Here is a 23527-nt window from a genome sequence, read left to right on the forward strand (position 1 = left end):
GCGCACTTCCTTTGAAGAGAACGTTACATTTATAAAGTTTAACTAATTGATATATGTATGTTTAAGTTTCTTATTAAATTCTTAAACACCCACCCAATAAGTGGAGAGTGGGATGAGTTGTGTCAAGTTTTCCTTAAAGGGATCCCCCCCCCCCCTTTTGTGTTACCGTAATCAACAAATTACATCATGACAAGTCATTTTTTGTGGTGAATCATCACTTTTATGTGAAGAAAGAAGAAATAAAGAAATATAGGCCTAAGTAAAAATCAATATTCCAAGCTCTGAGTTAGGGAATAAGTGAGGTAATAAATAAATGCCACACTAATCCCATTCCAAAGTCTAATTCTGCTTTCGTTAACAAACCATTTAAAGAGATACTACACCCCCCAAAAAAGGGAGAGCTCAAGCATTAGTTGAGTAGAGTGAGAGAGTACCTCTGCACCACCAAAATATTCGTCCACTTGAGAAGACAGACCTCTGTATAAACTTGCAATAAATTATTTTACAGTGTCTGGACTATTTTAATATGTAAAGTGATTGGAAATAAAACATGTAGCATATGGTTTGAGCAGGCAGATAGGCTACAGTCTGTAATGATTCAAAAGCAGTTCATACTTTTCTATAGCTGTGGTGAAATGTGAAAACGTAGCACACCCACTTGAGAGCCGGAGAGGCAGAAATCAGAAAACGTTTATGTTACACAGACCAATTAATCTGCTTCAGCAACGTGTGTTTCTCTGCATCAGTTTAGCAACTAGTCAGATTGTGAACGTGTCATATGAATATGAAGTGTGAAGCATGAATGAGTCATGTAAATAAGTAAATGGTGTATGACACCAGTTTATTTATTAAAACAAAAACATCAAAAGTCCTGTTTTGTCATTATTTTTTGACAGTCTTTTCTCTGAAATTAAAGGGGTCCTGTTATGCCTATCTTTCTTTATTGTGTAATCTTGCTGTTTGCACATGAAAAACCTCAAAGTCACTCCATAGGGAGTTACTCTCTATTAGTGCACACTGTTTCTGAACTCCCTGAAACGCCCCAGTGTAGTCTTGAGTTTTCTTTCGGGAACAAACACATCACAATATTTCTCATTTAAAATAATTCCCACCCAAGGCATACGCAAAACAAAGGGGGTGAGGGCTGGTGGAGTTGCATTAATGGTGTGTTGAAACTCAGGGTTACATTAAGGGGGTGACATTTCTGAAACACACTCGAAGTGGTTGAGCAATCAAAACACTGGTCCAGCCAACCAATCAGAGCGCTTAGTTTCTGCTTAGTTTCAGAGACAGAAACAGAGCTGTGCTTCTCAAATCATCGTGAGCTAAGTTCAGGGTTCCCACACCTTGGTTAGCTTCAAATTCAAGGACCTTTCAAGGACTTTCCAGGTCCAATACTCTCAAATTCAAGAACTTAATGTGGGACACATGTGTTGTGTCCAATAACAAACGTTGGGATACCATCGTAGTAGTTTTGTGCGTGAACATCATGGCAATGTACAACACAAAGTACCTCACGCAGGAAACACAACGTCATGCGTAAATGTGCCTAACTAACGTAAATGAAGAAAGCTAGTATGCATAGGCCACAAAGTGTTGGCAAAATAACACATTAGCGGACCGGAGGGAATAATATGGATTTTTTTTCCAGAAAATGTTTTACACAAAATAAATTCAAGCACTTTCAAGGCCATTTTTTCAATATATGTTTATTTTCAAAAACTTTCCAGGGCCTTAATTTTTTTTTTCTTCAGATTCACAAACTTTCAAGGATTTCAAGGACCTGTGGGAACCCTGTAAGTTGATCATAGAGACTATTGATGCCAATGGTTCTATGATCTTCCTATAGACCCCAAAAACAAAATTAAGAGATTGAAAAATGGCATAATAGGTCCCCTTTAATATTTTTTGGAAAACCAAAATAAAAAATATATGTGAATGAGTTTGCAATTACAAATGCCTTCTACCGACTAAAACTAGTAAAAGTGGACAAAATCAGTCTTTCTCTGTCTCTTTGAGACAATAAGCCTTAAAAACAGGTGAAGTCTTCATTTTCTTTTTAACTCGCCTCAAACAATCACAATCTCAATTCAAGTCGGGTTCAGACATGCAAAGCAATAAGGTGAAATACTGCCAGCAACTGAACATCTCTTTTTCTCAGTGATTCTCTCTCTTCCAAACCACAGCCATATTCTTGTCAGTAAGGGCAACTAAGTAATGTAGATTAGGATCCATGGCTATGCTGTTAATAGAAGGCCCCTCTAACGCACCCTTTCCAGCTCGAACCGGCGACGGCCACTCCAGCACCTAAAATAACACGAGCAAAAGAGAAAATTAGTTCCAGGAGCTTTGTATAATCACTCTAGAGCTGACATTTTGACACTTTCTTCATGGATTTAGTGTGCCTATACTGTAGCTGGCAGAATTATTTTGGAAAGAAAACTTGAACAAACAAAACACCCAAAAGTAGTGGCTATCGCTTACTTGATTTAAATTTCATTTTTTGGGTATCATTTAGGTTGATTCAACAATACTAAATGATATTTTTGGCTAGAATAAAACCAGTTCATTAGGACATTATTATTTATAGTTCACCGTTTATTTTAGTACATGCCTTAAAGGGTTAGTTCACCCAAAAATTCTGTCAGCATTTACTCACATGTTGTTTCAAACCTCTATGTGTTTATTTGTTCTGCTGAACACAAATGGGAACGAGATCTGTTTGATTAAAACATTCTTCCAGATATCTTCCTTAGTGTTCAGCAGAACAAATAAACACATAGAGGTTTGGAACAACATGAGGGTGAGTAAATACTAACCCTTTAAAATATTACAAATAAACCCAAACTGTATCGCTAACCCACCAATGGCTAACTTACCTCAGTGGCTGAAATGATTTTTCCACTCTTGAAGTTTTCCATCAATGTGTCTGTGATATGGTACATCCATAGTCTGCCTTGATCATCCCCACACACAACATAACCATAACCTACAAGAAAAAACAATCACACATCAGTTTTGCCATCAGATTTTCTGCATATATGCATACAAATCTCACAAGTGATTGGTGTATTATTATTGAGTACTGGCCAGACAGACTTGTATTGTCCCTATAGGGGGGTGTCGCCGGTTCGAGCTGGAAAGGGTGCATTAGAGGGGCCTTCTATTAACAGGACATACCATATATGACATTTCATACACACAACATTATTACCTGGACAGGTGCCTAGAGACAGGTATGGGATCTCAGTGCTGGACCACTTCAGCTCTGCCAGAACAACAGCTGCCACCTCTTTCTTTCTGATATTCCAAGATGCTCGTGTAGCTCTCCAGCTCCACAGATAGATAGAGCCCTGCATGTGGCTCTTGGACGCTGGGAGGAGAAATGACAACCATCATTACTGCCTTCAATAAAAAGGCCACAAAATGTTTTAAAGGTGGGATAGGTAGAAATTTTCCAAAACAAAAAAAAACTTTCTCCCAAATTTGTTTAAACTGTCTATATATACCAATACATAATTAAAATGTAAGTACCGTGAAAATGAAAGTATAAAAAACGAGTGTCTGTAGTAATCTCAGTGCTGCAATAAACACAGCTCATTATTTCATTCACTCCACCCCCTCCCGTCTGGGATCCTTACAAAGACACGCCCCCAAAACACATGAATGCGACCGCGCTCAGCTGGAGGACTGGAATGGACTTTATGAATGGAATCATGAGAAATTCATTGCCTAGTTCAGGGAATTTTACTGTATTTCTTTCTTTTTTTTCAGAAGAAGAATTCAATATTGTTCTTTAACAATAAATATCAGTAACTGCTTTTGTGCCTTTGCCAAATGACCTCCATTACAGTGCAGTACTGTAAATTTGATTTGTGCTTCTTGTTACAAATGACAGACATGTTTCTGATCTTGTTCTCATGGTTCTTTACAGTTGGACCAAACTGCTCTTCAGACAGTCATTAGAGAACAGCATGTTCCTGGCAGAAGGACAGGTCACAGTTGGTTTACAACAGCACTGATCCCCCTACTGAGAGCGTCCCGAGACACAGACTGGGATACTCAGCACATCCCATTCCTCATTCATTTGATTTCTGGGCTTCAATTTATTTAAAATGAGTAGGGACAGTGGCACCTGAACTTTTGATTGGTCAAAATATGCGACTTCAAAACATTTTTGCTTTGAAAATTAAAAACTTTTTCCCAAATTTGTTTAAACTGTCTATGTATAACAATAAATAATTCAAATGTAAGTACTCTGAAAAAGAAAGTATACAAATCGAGTGTCTGTAGTCCTCTCAGTCCTGCAATAAACACAGCTCATTATTTCATTCACTCCACCCCCTCCCGTCTAGGATCCTTACAAAGCCACGCCCCCAAAACACATGAATGCGACCGCGCTCAGCTGGAGGACGCGTTTACCAACGCCGCGTTGAAGAGCACTGCATGTAGTGACATCATGTCAGAATCACATGTAATAAAACGCCTAACTTTATCATTATTAATATAAACAATTAACATGGCTGGTACTCACTATCAAGCTAGCATATCAATACTGGTAATGGTAAAGTTTAAAATATATTGAGTTTGATTCGGTAACAAGCTAGTAACATAAAAGCTAAAAACAGGTTGCATTGATACACGCTTTCCCGTTACCATCAGTTACACTGTGATGAAGGTGAATTTCGTGTACGATTCATTACATATACGGTGTTTTACATGTTGATATTGACTCTCGTCTGACTGTTTGCTTTATCCAAAGACTTTTTGGTCATAGCCTTTTCAAATACTGTCTTCCTTTTTCGCTGACTGTATATGCAGATGACTGGGAATTTGAGCTGTGTTTATTGCAGCACTCAGAGGACTACAGACACTCGATTTGTATACTTTATTTTTCAGAGTACTTACATTTTGGTATACATAGACAGTTTAAACAAATTTGGGAAAAAGTTTTTTTAGAAAATTTCCAACTACCCTGCCTTTAAAGGAATAGTTCACCCAAAAATGAAAATTGAACATGTTTACAAAGACATCGTAAAAAAAAAAAAATGTCATTAATTACTCTCGTGTCATTTCAAACTTGTAAGACTTTCATTCATTTTCAGAAAACAAATGAAGATCTTTTTAGTGACGTCCCTCCAATGCCAGTCACTTTGACGCTTCAAAAAGTTTGGATTGTTAAACGAATCCATAAGAATTGAGCGGTTTAGTCCAATTTTTCTGAAGAGACACGATCACTTTATATGATGAACAGATTGAATTCAGGTATTTAAAAATTGATCAGTGACCATAAAAAGAAGCTCAACTGAACCTGCTTGACACGTGAGAACACAAGAATGAATCTCATTGGTTCTCATATGTCAAACGAACATGCTTGAGCTTTACCACAACAGATGTGTGAGTTGAATATTTATATGTGAATAAAAGGCTAAATTCAATCTGTTGTGTCCCTTCAGAAAAACTGGACTAAACCACTTGATTCATTTATGGATTAGTTGTACAATCTTTTTTTGAACTTTTTGAAGCGACAAAGGGACTGTCAATGGAGGAACAGAAATCTTTCAGATTTCATTAAAATATCTTCATTTGTGTTTCGAAGAAGAACGAAAGACTTGAAAAAACATGTGGGTAAGTAATTGATGACTTTTTGGGTGAAATAACCCTTTAAGAGTCACTTTCAAAGATAATACACCTAGCATTGCACAATTGTAAATGTAAAGTGTACAGGTACAAAATGTCCAGAAAAAAAATAACGACCTTGAAATTATTTTTAACTATGTTTAAAATGATATATTCAGTGAATAATAACAACATCAGTAATAACAATTATTAAACATTTACATTTATAATTATATAGAAATATTAAAGTAATAATAATAATAATTAATCAATAATAATCCACCTTTTTATGTAAAATATAGTTTTATTTGGTCAACTAGTCCTGTACTTTTCTTATGATTTACTCACCCACTATATCATCTGAGAGGAAGCTCAGGCCATCAATAGTCCGGTAGTTGTTTTTCTTGTCGTTTTTATTGTAAATTGGAAACACAACCTCCATCTCCTCATTTCTGAAAAAAAAAAAGCAAATTAAATTTCAATAATAAACTTTTTTGCTTTGCCACACAGATTAATCAGCAGAGGGATGATAATATCTGAACTGATGGAAAACTCAAACCTCTTCTGTGTGTTTTTACTGAGCTGGATGTCAAACACATACAGCCCATCATCACAGCCCGAGAGGAGGTGTGTGTCTGGAGACGCGGGGAGCAGAGAGACATGCAGAGGAGTGGAGCTCGTCTCCAGGACCAGCAGCTTACTGTGGGTCGTATGAGAAATTCAACAGTTATGGACGACAAGTGTGGTAGAGTTTTAAAATGAAATGTAAATGCTTTTGAATATAAATGCAGCACACAAATTACTGGACAATAAATAATAAATAACCTGATTTTAAAGTTGTAATCGTGATCCAGTCCACCAAGGTCCCACAAAAAAATCTTATTTTCATACGTTCCAGCTGTAAATAAAAACAAAGTGATTTTTAGTTATGTCTATATAGCTCAAATAAGTTGTTATTCAGTCTATTCAATGAATCTCATCAGGGGCTTTTGCACCAGGTAGATAGAAACTCAGTTATAGGAACAGGGGTGCGTTTCCCAAAAGAATTGTAAGTTGATCGTAGAGACCATTGGTGGCGATGTGTTCCCCTATGGCCATTTGATGCATTTAATAAATAAATGCATCAAATGGCCATAAATGCTATATGTAAATGCTAGATATGCAATATAAATGCATCATCCCCAATGATACATTTATATAGCGCTTTCATTTGAACTACTGTACCCCCAAAGTTCTTTACAATCATATCAGGGGGTCTCTCCTCAACCACCCCCAGGTGTTGTTTTATTAGTGTTAATAAATGCCTCTCTAAGGCCTCAGGCCACAGCCACTGTGTCTATCATTTGCTCCTCCCATCATGGTATATGTAAACTGTTTACATGTTTTGTTTTATTTAAATGGCGGGTGATGGTTTTTCGTATGCCATGTGTTGTTGGCCAATCAACATCACTAGTAGTTTCTATAGTGCTGGTTAGACCTTAATCTGAAGTAGGAGCTAATTTAGTTCCCCCAAAGGTGTTCCCAGTTCCTGCAGTGACAGTACTTCTGCCAACTATGAAAACGTTCCTCCGGTGAAAGCCCCTAATGTATTAACGGTTTGTTTCACTCACTGAAGAGAAAGCTAGCGTTGCGTGGACTGAAGCGCATAATGGAAATGGCCCGACGACTGGCGCGAAACTCTCCGAACGCCAGGTTGACTCTGGGATGGATGAGCTTTACAAGACCCCTCTTTCCTCCAGCAGCCAGGATATTACAGGGTCGGGCAGAGCCTCCTGTCCTGGACATCAGCACCGTGGACCATGCTATGGAGAAGAACTCCTACAACACAACAGGGAATGCAACACTGAGTTTACTGAGCATTGGATGCAGACAGGCTAGATTAGATTCTGTGACATCAAACCAAAGAAAATGGAAATAGATTTGTCAGTGGCTGTTCACAATGAAATCCAGTGTATTAAAAAAAAGTATATGGGATCAGTTAGCATACATTTCAGTAATGAATTAATAACTTCCAGTATGCTCGACTAGAGATGGACAGATAATTGGCTTAATTTACCAACATTCCCCCCGATATATTTAAGCATTTTAGCCTTTATCAGATATTAATTTGGTAATATGGGATCCAGCAATAAACATTTCAAGAATTGCATGCAAAACTGCCATTTATAATATTATGTAATATTAATAATTCTGTCAACATGCCATTCTTAAAGAGATAATTTCGTTCATCTTCAGAACACAAATTAAGATATTTTTTGATGAAATCTGAGAGCTGGATCACTCCTCCATACTAGTCCATAGGCTTCTTGGGGAATTGAAACTTGCCGGCCTCGAAAAGTTATTAAAGACATCGTTAAAATAGTCCGAGTGACTACAGTGGCTCAATCTTAACTTTATCAAACAACGAGAACACTTTGTGTGCGAAAAAAACAAACAAACAAAAATAACGACTTTATTTCAACTATTCATTTCCTTCCCTCTGGGCGATCTGTTGTTGTACGTCACACGCAACACACACATGACCAGCGTCGGCTAATAGTGAGACCTTTAACTGAGTAGAGAACGAAATGAATAGTTGAAATAAAGTCGCTATTTTTGTTTGTTTTTGCACACAAAAAGTGTTCTCGACGCTTGATAAAGTTAAGATTGAGCCAATGTAGTCACTTGGACTATTTTAGCGATGTCTTTAATAACTTTCGAGGCCGTAAAGTTTCAAGTCTATCGACTAGTATGGAGGAGTGATCCAGCGCTCAGATTTCATCAAAAATATCCTAATTTGTGTTCCGAAGATGAACGAAGGTCTTACGGGGTTGGAACAACATGAGGGTGAGTAAATACTGACAGAATTTTCATTTTTAGGAGAACTAACCCTTTAAAAAATGTAATTTATTGAATATTTATTGAATATCTGTTTTGATTGTTGCTTTCCTGACAATGCATTCGAGTGTAGTTGTCTTTATTCATTAGCCTAACTGTAAACTGTAGTTTATACTGGATGATAACAAAGCTGATCAACTCGTTTGAAAACATTAGATTTATTTTGCCTGTTGATCATTTTATCGTTGTTGTTTTTGTTTTAAAAAACCCTGCTGTTTTTTTTTTTTTGGGTTGTGATATGAATATGAACAAAAATAGAAGTAAAATATTAAACAAACATTCAAATAATCAGTATTGGTTATGAAAAATATCTCTGGTATATTCATTACAAATGGACCATCAAGTTGAGTGAATTGCATTGTGGGAAAAATATTTCTCAAAGTCTGCTCTGTTGAATACTGAATTGAACTCAGGTATGGAATATTTACATACTGTATAATGCAGACAGCAGAACTGAGGTACAATTGTCTGAATAGCCAGTGTCTCATTTATGTGATACAGAAAACTGATTAACCCACACCGCAGCCACCTGGTGGTAAGAGACGGTATTGCACATAACTCCTTTGCCCTCACCTCACCAGGAACCTTGTATTTCTTCAGCACATGTCCTGATTCACAGTCAATCACACACAAAGTTTCCCCTCCACATGTGGCGACTGTCCGAGACCCATCTCTTATGTCTAACAGATTAAAAGCAGATCAAAAGACATTCAAGCACACAGAACAGCCGATTTCATTTCATTGAATGACTTGACAGCGCTCACCACCTCCACTGCAATCCTGCGGGGGCTCAAAAGCACAGGCCCAAAGCTGCGTGCTGAAGTCGTCCGGACTGTCCTGTCGACTGTGGCACTGCAGGACGTGGGACGGCCGCAGACTCACCGGCTCCTGGAACGGTAGGGGAGAGAGACGCATGTTAATGGTGCGCCAATGACTGTGTGATGAGCAATAAACAGAATACAAATACAGTAAAAGCAACAATAGGAAACCACAACTTAAGAGTGATCCGGTGGCGATAGACATGCAAATGCAATAATCCAAATGAACCAAAACCATGGTCAGAAAGGCCATTAAAGTTCAAAACAACAAATAGGAGTGTCTGAGGTAAAAGATTGAGGGAAAAAGTGTAGTTTACGATACATGTTTTGTATTGATTTTTTTTATTTGATGATTCTAAAAATGTCACATAGTCTAAGTAAAAAGTAACTGTAATGCCAAATTTTTATTACATGTCTCGGGGTTATTCATTTATTATGTAATATTAACAATATTATTGATCTGTGTTGTACTACTTTCATGTTATCACTGCTTTGATACAATCTGTATTGTGAAAAGCGCTATATAAATAAATGCGACTTGATTTGACTTGACTTATATCTATTTTTCAAGGTATTTTACAAATATGAGAAATTATTTATTTTCACGTTAGCCATGTGATGTTTTACAGCCTAATCCAACCTTGCCTTGTCACAAAAAAGGTCAAATTATCTGCATTTTTTCCAGCATGTTGATTTGGTCACACCACATGACTTTAATTTGGCATAAAAAGTTACAAATGTAAATTTTAACCAAATGTTTAAAAAAGCTTGTTTTAAAACATGTAACTTAAAGTAATAAATGCTGAAATATACTAAAAACTACTTTTTCTAGGTTTTCAAGAATTGTATTTTTCTAATTAAGTTGTTTTTTCTAAAAGGACTTTGGCGTTACTGACAGACTGGGAAGAGAGATCCTGTAACAATGTAAAATATGTGTCAAGCATAAAAACCCATTCTAGAAGATCCCAAAAACAAAGAAAAAACAACAAATAGGAGAGTTTGAGATAAAAGATTGAGGGAAAAAAAGTGTAGTTTACAGTACATGTTTTGTATTATTTTTTTATTTGATGACTCTAAAAATGTCACATGGTCTAAGTAAAAAGTAACTGTAATGCCAATTTTTTATTACATGTCTTAATATTTTCAACAACTATTTTTCAAAGTATTTTACAAATATCACACATGATTTATTAATGTATAAAATAAATATCATTAAATGGAGGGCTAAGCCACGTGATGTTTTACAACCATACCTTGTCACAAAAAAGGTCAAATTATCAGATTTTTTTTCCTGCATGTTGATTTGGTCACATCACATGACTTTAATTTGGCATAAAAAGTTATAAATTTTGACCGATTGTTTAAAAAATAGATTTTCTTTTTTTTTTTAAACACATAACTTAAAGTAATAAATGCTGAAATATACTTAAAACTACTTAAGGTTTTTCAAGAATTGTATTTTTCTAATGACGTGGTTTTTCTTCATTATAATTAGGGATGCACCGATACGAACAATTTGGCCGATACCGATAACCAATAATTCTTTAAATTTGAAAGCCGACATCTTGGCCGATAAATCTAAATCCAATTTTTATAGCATTTTTGAAAGCCTGATTGCAAAAACAAAAGTCTCACAATTAAAATCATTCCCCTAACACAATTATAACGTTCTCATTCTAATTTCATGTCGCCGATATGACAGCAAATTTTGCACTTAACTATATTTTCCTTGTTTGATTCCAATCATATTTCAAGCAATTAAGATGAATCATGTTGAACACTGCGCATCTTAAGTGTCTAAGGTGTCAAGTGTAAAAAAAAAAAAAAAGAGCAAATATCGGCCGATACCGATATGGTGGCCGATATATCGTGCATCCCTAATTATAATCTGACCTTGACTTATTTTATGCCCCCCAAAAACACAATTCAGCATGTTTTTAATTTCTCATCATAGATGATTTATATTCAAATCATTGTCAATGTATGCTTTAACGGTAACACTTTACAATAAGGTTCTTTTATTAAACATTAGTTAATGTATTAACTAACATGAACTAACCATGAGAAATACATTTCTTACTGTTTTTGTTAATCTACGTTAACATTAGTTAATACAAATCCAGCTGTTCATTGTTTGTTCATGTTAGTTCACAGTGCATTAACTAATGTTAACAAGATTTTAATAAAGTATTAGTAAATGTTGAAATTAACATTAACAAAGATTAACAAATGCTGAAGTACTATTGTTCATTCTTAGTTAATGTTAACTAATGTAGTTAACTAATGAACCTTATTGTAAAGTGCTACTGCTTTAACTATCTTATTAACTAAACTGAGCGTTACTGACAGACTGGGAAGAGAGATCCTGCAACAATATAAAATATGTGAAAAAATGTAGTTTTTTTTTAACTTTCAACCATAAAAACCTATTCTAGTAGATCCCAAAACAAAGAAAAAACATAAACGCCGTGTCATTGACCCACCTGAGGAACATGGGGTTTGATTCTGGCAGTTTTGCGAGGTGTGTTGGCAGTGGTCTGTTTGCTTTGATGAGCTGTAGTCTGATCTTTAGCCGTTTTCGCCGGCCTTGATGTGGGCGTAGAGATGTCTGGCCTCTTAGATGCTTTTCTGGGGCTTTCAGTTTTGCAAACAACTTTCTGAGAAATATTTTCCAGACGGCTTGATTTCCTCGGACTCCCCTCCGGAGTGTCCATCTTGGTCATTCTGGGGCTGGACAATATAGGGTCAGTTTTCTGCGGAGTGTGTGTTCGTGGACTAGCCTCAGCCGGAGCTGCACTCGCCAAGCGACTTGACTTTCGTGGACTGGCCTCTGCAGACACCTCGGTGTTGTTTCGGGTCCTTTTCTGAGGACTCGTGATACCGTTACCACCGAGATCACGAGTCTTTCTCCCTGTAGGAGTCTGTTGTGTAAAACAATGAAATATGTTCTTTAACTTCACTGCAATTATCACCTGGGATGGAAAAAATCATTTTATCTCTATAAAGCCTACAGTATTATATTCGATATGCAAATTTCTAAAGCCTCTAAATGATCCACATGATCAAAATTTGCTGAAAAACTTGTACTTCTGTCATCTGATTGATACTTCATACTTCATTTGCAAGTACAAGGCCTTTTAGCTTAATTACTTTAGTTTAAAAAAGTCCCCCTTTAGGTCATGGCACACTTTTCTCTTCCTGATTTTTTTTAAGTAAAAAAAAAAAATGTATACCTCTTTTTCATTGTAATTTCACCATTTTGAATTGAAAATATGCTATAATTTAAATAACAATGCCATTCAAAACTGAATGTGACCAGGTAAGAAACGTGTATTTTTGTGAAAAGGTTCATTAAACTGTAGTACTGTACCATTAACATTTTGCTTTGATTTGGCTTTAAATCGAAAAAATTAGGCCACTGTCAATGTATTTACCTCAATCTCCTTTGTTGGAGTAACTTTGGTTCCTTCTTCACTGCAGGTCAGTGACTTCAAATATTCCTTTGCAATCATTTCAAGCTTAAAAAGCAAAGAAAAAAATAGTTGAGACACAGCAATATAGATGCTCTATTAATGCACAAATCTGCTTCAGGAGGACCCAGTGAATGCAATAAACGCACAAAAGTACCGACCCGAAACTTTGTGTAATCGCTCAAGGAACTGGGGCCGTATTTGATTTGGCTGTTGGCAGCGTTGACGAAAATCTTCTCGACGGCAGCCAGACTCTGTGCCGTAACGGGATCGGGGAGACTGAAGCTTCGTTCCCACAAACCAATCACCTGAAGGTGGTCAAAAAACAACGAGGAAATAAAAGAGCAGTTTCATGGGATCTTTAAAAATATACAAACTAACTGAAATTAACAATAACAAAAACCAGACAGAAATATCACACAGGCCCTGTTTACACCTGCTATTAAGATGCGCTTTGGTCGAGCGGATCACAACACTAAATGTAAAATAAAAGAGACGGATTAAAGGATTTGTTCACTTAAAAAAAAAAAAAATTGCTGATAATGAACGAATCTTTTTTTCGAGTCATTTTGCTCATTGAACGAACTAAGTGACTCGAAAAAAGATTTGTTCATTTTCAAGAGTCACAAACGAGCATCACAGAAGAGAGCATTTGAGCTTATAAAACGTAAACTTTTTTTATTTATTTTTTAAATGAGCGATCGTTTCACTTGATAAGACCCTTATTCATCATCTGGAATCATTTAAAGTCCTTTGAACAGTTTGCACTTTTGGACCTTGAACCGTTTGGTTCCCAAAGAAGTCCATTATATGGAGAAAAATCCTGGAATGTTTTCATCAAAAACCTTAATTTCTTTTCGACTGAAGAAAGAAAGACATGGACATCTTGGACGACATGGGGGTGAGTAAATTATCAGCAAAAGTTTTTTGAAAAGTGAACTACTCCTTTAAAACACCAGTTGTAAACGGGTATGCGTCTCCCCCGTCGACTTATGATCCAATCGACCATTCACATCTTAGTACCAGGTGTAAACAGGGCAATGGGTGAAAATGATATGAATACGTGTAAAAGTCAGTTCTCACCCTCTTCCTGAGGATCTCAGTGCTGCCATGGCGAATATGATGGGCCGTAGAGCTGATATCCTTCCCATTGAACATCCTCAGTTTAGGTAACAGGAAGATCACTTTGTGTTCATCATTGACCTAAAAAATTAACAATTGTGTCAACTCTGATTTCAAATACATATGAGAGTTGAATTTCAAAGTGTGATTCTCACTGTGAGGTAGAGGTTGTCCTGCAGTCTAAGTTCTTCGATGTTTCTCAGGGCTTCCAGTGATGTCACATCCTCCATGTCGTTGTTGGAGCAGTTCAGGATCTTCAGGGAGGGTAGACAGAGGCCTTTGGGAATCTCCTGCAACATGTTCCCAGACAAATCCAACTGCTCTAGACTACACAGTTTAGACAGCAGAGGCACGGGCAGATCCTTGCTCTTCAGACCCATGCGTGAGAGACTGAGCAGAGAATACATGCATATATCAGATCGTACATTTTAGAAAATTACGTTTTCAACCTAAGGACATTCAAATAGTTTATTCTTTTACTACACTGGCAGTCAAATTAAGATTTATTAATGTTTTTATTTATTTTTTTTGATAGCTCAGTCTTTTCTGCTCACCAAGGCTGAATTTATTTGATCAAAAATACAGTAAAAACAGTAATATTATTACATTTTAACATCTGTTTCGCATTTTAATATAATTTAAAAAGTCAAATGATGGCAAAGTTGAATTTTCAGCATCATTACTCGGTATAATATGCTGAATTACAGCTCAGTTATTATTTGTGCTCAATTATTAATAATGGCTCTTATTAATATCAATGTTGAAAACTGTTTTGTTGCTTAATACTTTTGTGGAAACTCGATTGTTTGATTAATAGAAAGTTCAAAAAACAGCATTTGAAATAGTAATCGTTTGTAACATTATAAATGGCTTTATTGTCACTTGAATCAATTTAACACGCACTTGCTGAATAAACGTTTTTTTAAGATATCTTATTTATCCCAAACGATTTCCACAAAAACGATTTTCAACAGTAATGATAATAATAATAATGTTTCTTGAACAGAAAAATTCATATATTAGAACGATTTCACACATGAAGGATCATGTGGACCTGAAGACTGGGGTAATGTCATCACAGGAATAAATTTCACAATATTAGTACTGTTTTACTGTATTTTTGCTCAAATAAATGCAGCCTTGGTGAGCTTTAGACAAAAGCAAAAAATAACTTTTGACTGACAGACCAAAACACATCATAATGTGCAAATTCTTACTTGAGGGTCTTGATCTGGTCTAGTTTGTTTGTCTTTGGAGAGCCTTTCTCCAGCAGTATCTTCTCTGTTATCTTCTCCATGGCTGCACACAGGGAAAGTGTGGGTATTGTGTTTAATCAGACCTTATAAATGAGGGCTGGAACGATTGCAGGTTTCAGACACACTCTTTAAATCTCTTGCTATTGGGCATTTTAGGTGTCAGAAAGTTGTTTTGTTATGTAATGACCCTGGACAAGTGGTCTATTCACACCCTATGTGGGCTCTGAACACAGGAGATTGCAGTGAAACTTTTGTAAAGACTAGAGAACAACATCATTTACATTCTGCAAATACTGGAAAATGCCAAGCAAACAAAGAAAAATATGTCATTGTAATTCCAAAAAGATTTGTCAAAATATAAGACTTGCATTACTTTAACTCTATGCTTTTAATATGAAGTTATTTTACTTATTACTCACATAAAGCAATATTGGTGGTAAAATCATGCTAAAGCTAACTTTTAAATCATAAATACCATCCTGCATATTGAATATCCGTTATAACGTAACGTTACATGTTAACTGACAATGACAATCCATATGTCTATGATGTCAATCGACTGCTTAACTCCTTTCTGCATTTTTTTTTTTTTTTTTGCGTGTTTGTGTGCTTGAGTTGAGTTGTTAAATACACGTTGTATTTACAGACGTTAGAGTTAAAATAATTTTATTGGTGCTCAAAGTGATTTACACAGCTTACCTCTCACGTACACGCGTGGCCAGATATCTGATTTAAAAATAAAATACACACGAGGTCATGTGGTTAGAACGTCAGATCGTTTTCCCGGGAAAAACAAACGAACTTTGACCAGCTCTGACGTACAAGCGTACAGTTGGTTTTGGCGTCATCGTTCCGCCATATTGAGTGTGGCACTGTAGTCAGAAAACCTGAACGTGCAGTTAACTGAAAACAAGATTAATATTTCAAGCTCACTTAGAACATAAATATAATAAACCAGTGAATATCAACCAGTGGGCAAACTTCCAATAAGTTTATATAATCTTAATTAAAACGACTTTAAAAACTTAAAGTAAAGATGTACAACATTAAACTGGCATCGCATCATCATATCTTATTGCATTAGTAGTACCAAAGGTACATATCAGCTTAGATAGGAGGGTCATCAAATATTGTCTCAGACAAAGGAGGTTGGAGTCAAAAAAAAAAAGAAAAAAGAAAAAGGTTGAGTCCGACTGATGTAATAACCAAATCAAAATAATAAAAAATAAATAGTTATGTTAATGTAAAAGGCTTACAAATAATAGTGCTGCTTTGGAAAAACATTTAGTCACAATAAAATCACAAATAAGAATTTGTTTATTTTAAATTATGCATCCATGCACATCATTATTTTTTTTTATTCATGTGCCCCCCTCCTTCCACTTTCATCTAATCTCTGCTGATGTTTACTGACTTGAGGGCGGGACAACCTGTCAATCACATGACATCAAAGCAATAGTAAACCACAACCACCCTAAAGAACAATCAAGTCCCGCCCTACATTGAAATTGTATGTTTCATTACAACTTTTTGGGTTACTTTATGCAGGAAATGTTTTCATAATCATGAGTTGATATGAAAATATTTTAGTTTGCTCTAAACATATAATGGAATCATTAAATTAGAAATTATTGCAGCTCATAACCATTATTCTTTCACAAATCAACATAACAGTGAGTAAAAAGAATATGCCTTTATTTAAATTAAGAATTAAAAATAATCACTTTACAGTTGTGTGAAAGGACAACTAAAGATACATTCACTTATCTAAGCTTATAGAGGCGCACCCTTGAAACTCAGTGCTAAATCTAACAACTCTGAGCCCAGTTTCTCCCGCTCTCCTCCCTGTAGAAACTCAGCAGACAGTTCCCGGAAGGTGCAGCACACTCTGCGCCCGTGAATGTCTTTTCTGTGGATGGCATGTTTCCACCGGTGACGTGCCTCTCCGTAGAGTACAACCAATGATCTGCGTGGTAAAGGCACGGCCACTCTCACCTCCCCGTGCTCCACGTCTCCCCAGCCTCCATCTAAACTCATCGTGAGGACAGTGTCCGAGAGCAGGTTAATGGTGACCAGGTGCTCTCCCCACAGCCAGCTGTCATCCAAGTGAGGGTCAATAGCAGAGCCTCTCTCGGGATCATAGTCTAGGTTGCACTGCTCAACTGGTTTGAAGGAGGCCAACTGAGGTGCCTTTGACATCCTGTCCACCAGGTGGCGACTGATAGCAGGCAGGCCGGTGAAGTCTCCCACACGGACACGCCGTTTTTTGAAGTTCACCTTTGGCCCAAAGTCCTTTGGATATAAACATACTGTTATAACAATAGTGCTGTTTTACAACTTTTATACATAGTATTTCTGAACTTTTAAAGGGATACTCCACCATTTTTTCATATTAAAACTGTTATTCCCTTAACTAAGACGAGTTGATGCATACCTCTGGCGCACGAGACACTTTGATAGCACTTAACTAGCCCAGTTCATTCAATATTGGCCAAGCAGAGAAGCGACCAAACACCTCCACGTTTTCCCTATTTAAATACAGTTACACGAGTAGAGTAACTCGGCCAAGGACGGTGACACAAAATAAAACGCTACCCCACTTTACATGCTTAGAAAAGCGCAATGTTTTATTTTGTGTCACCGTCCTAGGTCGAGTTACAGTGCTCAAGCAACTGTATTTAAATATGGAAAACGTGGAGGTGTTTGGTCGCTTCAAGACGTAGAACTCGTCTTAGTTAAGTGAATAAAATAGTTTAATATAAAAAACGGCGGAGTATCCCTTTAAGGAGGACCTATTATGTTTTTTTTGTTACATTTTCAACATTCATTAGTGTGTAAGCTTGAAAAAGGACTGTACATTTACAAAGCAAAGGGAGTTAATCTTTATATTAGTGTCACCGTTTCTGAACTCCCTGAAACGCCTCCCTTGTAGTCTCGAGTTTTCTTTCGGGAACGAACACATCACGATAGAGTGTCGAAGATATGACGTCGCTCTGTAGGCCAAAACGCGGAAGTGAGTTAGCATTTTAGCACTCCCGGTTCCCTCGCTTTAAAGTGTATGGGATTTTTGAATGGGTTTTTGGTAAATCGCCTGAAATAAGGTCTGTGGTAAACAAAGAATCTAAATATTTTCACGTTTTGATCTATGACATAGAACACACAGTTATAACCCGCTTATGTTTTTTTTTACTTTATTGTGTCTGCTTGCGTTTTTGATTTTATATAGGCTTCAGAATGTATACATTTTTGGATTACCTTGATAGACAAAACATGTAAGGGTCACAACACTTTGTTGACCACAGATCTTATTTTTTGCGATTTTCCAAAAGTCTATGTGGAAAATGCATAGTTTTCGACCAAGGGAACCCATGCGCCGCTAACTTCCGAGTTGTCCTACAAAGTGATGTCATAACATCGGCACTCTATATTCTTCATGTAAATAATTCCCGCCCAACAAAATGGAGTCGAGGCCTGGTTGAGTTGCGTTAGTAATATCGAAACTCATGGTTATGGCGTGACGTTTCTAAAACAACCTCTACAGCAGCTGACCAATAACATCACACTGGTCCAGCCGACCAATCAGAGCACATTGTGCTTTTCAGAAGGAGGGGCTTCAGAGAGACAAGAACTGAATCAGAGGTGCTGCAACAATGTCAGATATGTGAAAAATAATGTGTTTTTAAACATTCAAGCATGCTATCTTATTCTAGTAGACCCTAAAAACAAAATCAAGCCTTTGTAAAAGGGCATTATAGGTCCTTTTTAAAAATGCATCTCACACACCAGCACTGTTGTAATAAACTGTACAAATCCTCAAACTACGGTGACCATTTATGACTTATAGAATTTATACTATTATTAATTTTTCTGTGACAGATTTATGAATGTTTTAACTTTAAAACATACATGTTCTTATATACAATGTTTACTACATAAAGTAAGTGCTGCTGTGCTGATGAATAAAAAGTGAAAGGAATTTATTTTATTAGTACACAGTCTCAGTTTCCCCCCCATATTCACCTGTTTCCGTCGGCCTGACTGAGATTCTCTCCAGACGTCTTGATCCATTCTGGCGATCAGCTCTCTCTCTTCATCTTCTGACACAAAATTCTCCCACAAAAATATTCCAGGAAACGCATAGGACTGTCGAGAGCCACTCCCCTCCTCTCGGACTGCTGTCTTTGACACTGGATCATAGGTGAAATCATGTTGGATCTGCAATAGAATATATATACACACGTTTATTTTCTTTAAAATGTAGTGCTGTTCAAATGTTTTGGGGCAGTATGATTATCTTTTCTTGTTTGGGGGGGATTAATACTTTTATTCAGCAAGGATACATTCAATTGATAAAAAGTGACAGTTAAGACATTTTTAATGTTACAAAAATTAATTAAATGAGGTTCTTTCGAATTTTTTATTAACCCCAAAGTGAATAAGGTAAAAATACCATACTTTTCCAGTTGATTGATTACATTAAGAATTGCAAAGAAATTGTTGTATTGAAGGTTCTCAGATGTTGTTTAAATATGCAAATAAAGCATTAACGAATTAAATATTAACTAATTTGCATAAACTTCTAGAACACAAATTTGACCATGAAATAAAGCCAGGTTCAAAGGCAAAGCCAATTGTTTCATTTTGTTGACATAGTCAACGGGAATAAAAATTGTATTTTGAATGTTTTCTTTCCACTCGTCTAAAATAACACACGAAAAAACAGATGCATGAAACAAACTGTGTTATAGCATGTAGTGTATGAAAAAATGCATCATGGTTTTGACAAAAATATTAAACTGTTTTCAACATAGATTAATAAGAAATGTTTCTAGAGCACCAAATTAGAATGATTTCTAAAGGTACATGTGATGTTGACTGAAGACTGAAATAATGATGCTGAAAATTCAGCTTTACATTTTAAAATTTAAATTTTTAATAATATTTTTCATCCAAACAAATTCAGGTTTGGCAAGCATAAGAGACTTTTGCTCAAAATAACAAAACAAAATTGTTAAAAGTTTTATAAAGGTTAGTAGCACAATTTTGAGAGTCGGGTCAGAACAAACGTCAAACTGAATTTTATGGGCTCTATGCACGGCGTTATTTCCGGTGAAGGATTAAGGATGCTCGATAACTTCCGCCGATCATAGAGTCCAATGCAATACCGAGAATTTATATTGAATTTTATACGCCATGGTTATACTAATGAAACGTTAGTCACAAAAACAGATGAAACAGACACCCCTCGTTGTGTTTATGCTTATTTTTAAAATTATATTAAATAAACATAACTATATATAAAATTACATCTAAACGTATGTACGTTTCGTTTCAAAGACGGAAGGACAGTAAATATTGAAGACTCTGCCATTATCCCGTTTTCTCCGGTTTTCCTCCGCTTTAATCTACACAACCGGAAATGGACGAGCATCCTTACGTCAAATGCGGAACTTATGCGTGCATATAGCCCATTAAATGGATGACAGTTCAACCCGTTCAACTCAATGCTGCCGACTGTGACTGAATGCAACTTCGGCTTATTTGTGCGCAAATAAGGATGTCAAGACAATCGCTTTTGAACGTAATGTTGTTGACTCACCAGGTCATTCTTCTGCAGTAAATGTTGTTCAGACTTCTGTGCCTCACACCTCAGACATGTTCTTATTCCTTTACAACCACAGTTAAAACTCGGAATATATCCGTCAGCCATCAAACAACGTGTGTGCATCACTTTAATGTGTCCCATCAAAAACAACTGAAGGCCTATCAGTTCCTATCTCGAAAAGCCACACATGTACCACAAACGCATGACACCGCAACAATATTAAGACTCTCGGATAAATCATCATTTAAAAAACACAATTTATTAATAATAAAAAATAAAGTACACTACATAACAAATAGGTGTGTCGCTGAAGAGAAAATGATTTCCTTGTACATAAAGTTGATGTGCAAGGAAACATTTTCATTTTCAAGGTTCCAGATTTGATTTACAATACCAGCATGCTTTGTTAGAAAAACAATATTGGAACAGGAACTCCAAAGATCTTAAACTCAATGCTGTTAAAGATCTTATCTTATTTCTCCTGAGAGCTTGTCAGCTGTCATGTTTAAATTAGGGCTGTGAAGCGATTAATCACGATTGATCGCATCCAAAATAAAGGTTTGTGTTAAAGTGTACGTGTACTGTGTATGATTATTTTTTATATTAAAATACACACACGTTCATGAATGAAATATTTGCACATTTTTCTTAAATCTATACATGCATGTGTGTGTATTTATATACAAAATAATTATACACAGTGCACACACATATTTTATGTAAACACAAATGTTTTATTTTGGATGCGATTAATCACGATTAATCGTTTCACAGCCTGAATTTTTTTTTTTTTTTTTTACAAAAATACTAATGTAGCAGTTCAGTTGGTTGAGAATAAGTTGTTGTCATCCAGCAGAGTGTGATGTTTCTTCATTCTATTCCCTCCTGCTTGTCTTTGATGGCAACCTAAAATTAAAAAGGTCAATTATTAAACAAGACTGATGAGCAGAACTGTGACATCAAATCACACCAGCCCTCACTGGCCTCCCAACTGAACCTGGATTCTTCTCATGGTTTGTGAGGTAATGGAAACTGTTTTTTTTTTTTTTGGTCCATTTCAATCACCTGATGGAGTTTAGGTTCCCTTCCACTGTCACTTTTGGCATGCTTAGTTTGGGACACTTAAAGAGCCCTTTTACATTGTCTTGATTCTGTTTTTTTGGGGTTTACTATCGATTCTGATTCTTATTAATTCCCAGTTTCGATTCCAATATGGTAAAAATAAAATAAAAACTCTAGTCAAACATTTAGATATCAAACATTAATTCTGTCTTTTTGCAAAACGATCTGTAGCAACTGAGCAACAAGAACAAAAATCAGCAGCCTAAGACAAACTAAGGCTATGTTTACACAGAAACTATCTGAAGAGAAAACGCAAAAGTGGCGTTGCGTTATCACTTTATATTCTGTGTTTAGACGAGCGTTATGGGTGGGAAATCCGCATGCATATGGTGACGCAAAAGTGTGTGAAATTTGATGTAGTATGCACTCCAGACAGCAATATGAAGCACTGCCACACAACAACACCAAGTCCGCGCACCTGCGTATAACCCTAATGCGTGATTACAACCCCTTCACACACAGGCAATAAAAAAGGATTCATTTTAGAAGAAAAGTTACACTTAGCACCTTTAAAGCTGTTTTGAAACGATCTGTTATGCTATGCAAACGACACATACCCTGAATCGCTCCTCCAGCAGGGACAGCTCACTGATCAGATCAGTGATGGCATTAGTAAAGGCTTCCTGGGGACTGTAGTCTGGTGTCGTCTGAACGCGGATCACAATCTTGTGTTCTAGAGGATGAGGAACCTTATACCCAGCAAACAGCACCTGAGGGTCCTTCAGCAGTTGCCTTATGGAAACATGTCACAGGTTGATTACACAAACCAGCAGAGTGTCCCAGTAATGACTCAAATATGCATGGCCATCAGAGACTTACGAGCGGATGATGTTCCCCAGCGTGTGATCCTCTTTATTCAGTGTGAACAGACATGCATTCGGCACCTTGGTGTCTTTAATTATTGTGATCCTGGAAAAGGAAGTCGAGCAGGAATATTAAATTGCTTCTATAATCTTTCTTTCTCATGTACAAACAGTACTGTGGTAGTTTACCATGGCAAATTTATGGTATTAATTGTGACACTTTGCCAAATACTATATTACTGGGCAATAATTACCATATACATGTAACTTACATTATTCTAAAGAATATCCAAAAACGTTATCGTATACGTGTACATAAATACATACTTTATAGATAAACTTACTACCTGTCGTTCAGTAATGGCTCAGAGTAAAAAATATTTACTTTTTTATTTTGTTATTTTAGAAAATGTCACTACGTTAAGAAGGTTTTACAATCAATGAACACTGTTTTTCCAGTTTATATTTTATATAGATTTCAAATATAAAATTGCACCCTAAAAGTGGAACATGTCCACTTAAAATTGCAATATAGTTTGTTTTATTATTATTTTACAAATGGACCTCACTATCTCCAGTTAGCCAACAAGCTAAACGCTTTGCAAGCTATATTCTGTATTCCAGCAGACTGTTTGTTTCGTTACATGCAGCTACTCATTAGTATCACTAAATAGTAAAGATTGTGATGCACTGCACTTACTTCTTTTCTCCCTCGAATAGCAAAAAGGACTCGAATGCTGGTGGCGCGTTCATCCTGTTTGAAAGCCAGCAGCGACCCTCCTGCTAATGGACGCACACTGCACTGCGCATGCGCACTACGCCAGTTTCACACGCG

The 23527-nt window shown here is 36.4% G+C and overlaps 3 protein-coding genes across 4 annotated transcripts; all 3 read right to left on the bottom strand.

Annotated features, from left to right (window-relative positions):
* Window positions 1-816: 816 nt before the first annotated feature.
* Window positions 817-15985, bottom strand: lrwd1 (leucine-rich repeats and WD repeat domain containing 1). 2 transcript variants are annotated; one of them, XM_039662507.2, is made up of 16 exons: window positions 15862-15985; window positions 15124-15205; window positions 14062-14296; window positions 13868-13987; window positions 12946-13092; window positions 12749-12832; window positions 11798-12235; window positions 9264-9384; window positions 9070-9176; window positions 7230-7437; window positions 6445-6517; window positions 6179-6319; window positions 5968-6071; window positions 3215-3373; window positions 2880-2989; window positions 817-2307 (listed from the first exon to the last, which is right to left on the bottom strand). In XM_039662507.2, exons 2-16 carry the CDS (start codon window positions 15201-15203, stop codon window positions 2158-2160), a joined length of 2277 nt encoding a protein of 758 aa, XP_039518441.2. In that variant the 5' UTR covers window positions 15204-15205; window positions 15862-15985; the 3' UTR covers window positions 817-2157. The 2 variants fall into 2 exon arrangements, with proteins under 2 accessions (XP_039518441.2, XP_039518440.2); XM_039662506.2 differs by having other exon boundaries at window positions 9261-9384.
* Window positions 15986-16840: 855 nt separating this feature from the next.
* Window positions 16841-20908, bottom strand: alkbh4 (alkB homolog 4, lysine demethylase). The gene is made up of 3 exons (XM_039662523.2): window positions 20762-20908; window positions 19183-19377; window positions 16841-17454 (listed from the first exon to the last, which is right to left on the bottom strand). Exons 1-3 carry the CDS (start codon window positions 20906-20908, stop codon window positions 16936-16938), a joined length of 861 nt encoding a protein of 286 aa, XP_039518457.2. The 3' UTR covers window positions 16841-16935.
* Window positions 20909-21007: 99 nt separating this feature from the next.
* polr2j (RNA polymerase II subunit J) lies at window positions 21008-23527 on the bottom strand. The gene is made up of 4 exons (XM_039662525.2): window positions 23393-23527; window positions 22709-22798; window positions 22447-22621; window positions 21008-21673 (listed from the first exon to the last, which is right to left on the bottom strand). The coding sequence occupies exons 1-4, from the start codon at window positions 23443-23445 to the stop codon at window positions 21638-21640; spliced, it is 354 nt and encodes a 117-aa protein (XP_039518459.1). The 5' UTR covers window positions 23446-23527; the 3' UTR covers window positions 21008-21637.

Source organism: Pimephales promelas, chromosome 4, assembly GCF_988280905.1.
Source record: "Pimephales promelas chromosome 4, fPimPro1.hap1.1, whole genome shotgun sequence".
NCBI lineage: Eukaryota > Metazoa > Chordata > Actinopteri > Cypriniformes > Leuciscidae > Pimephales > Pimephales promelas.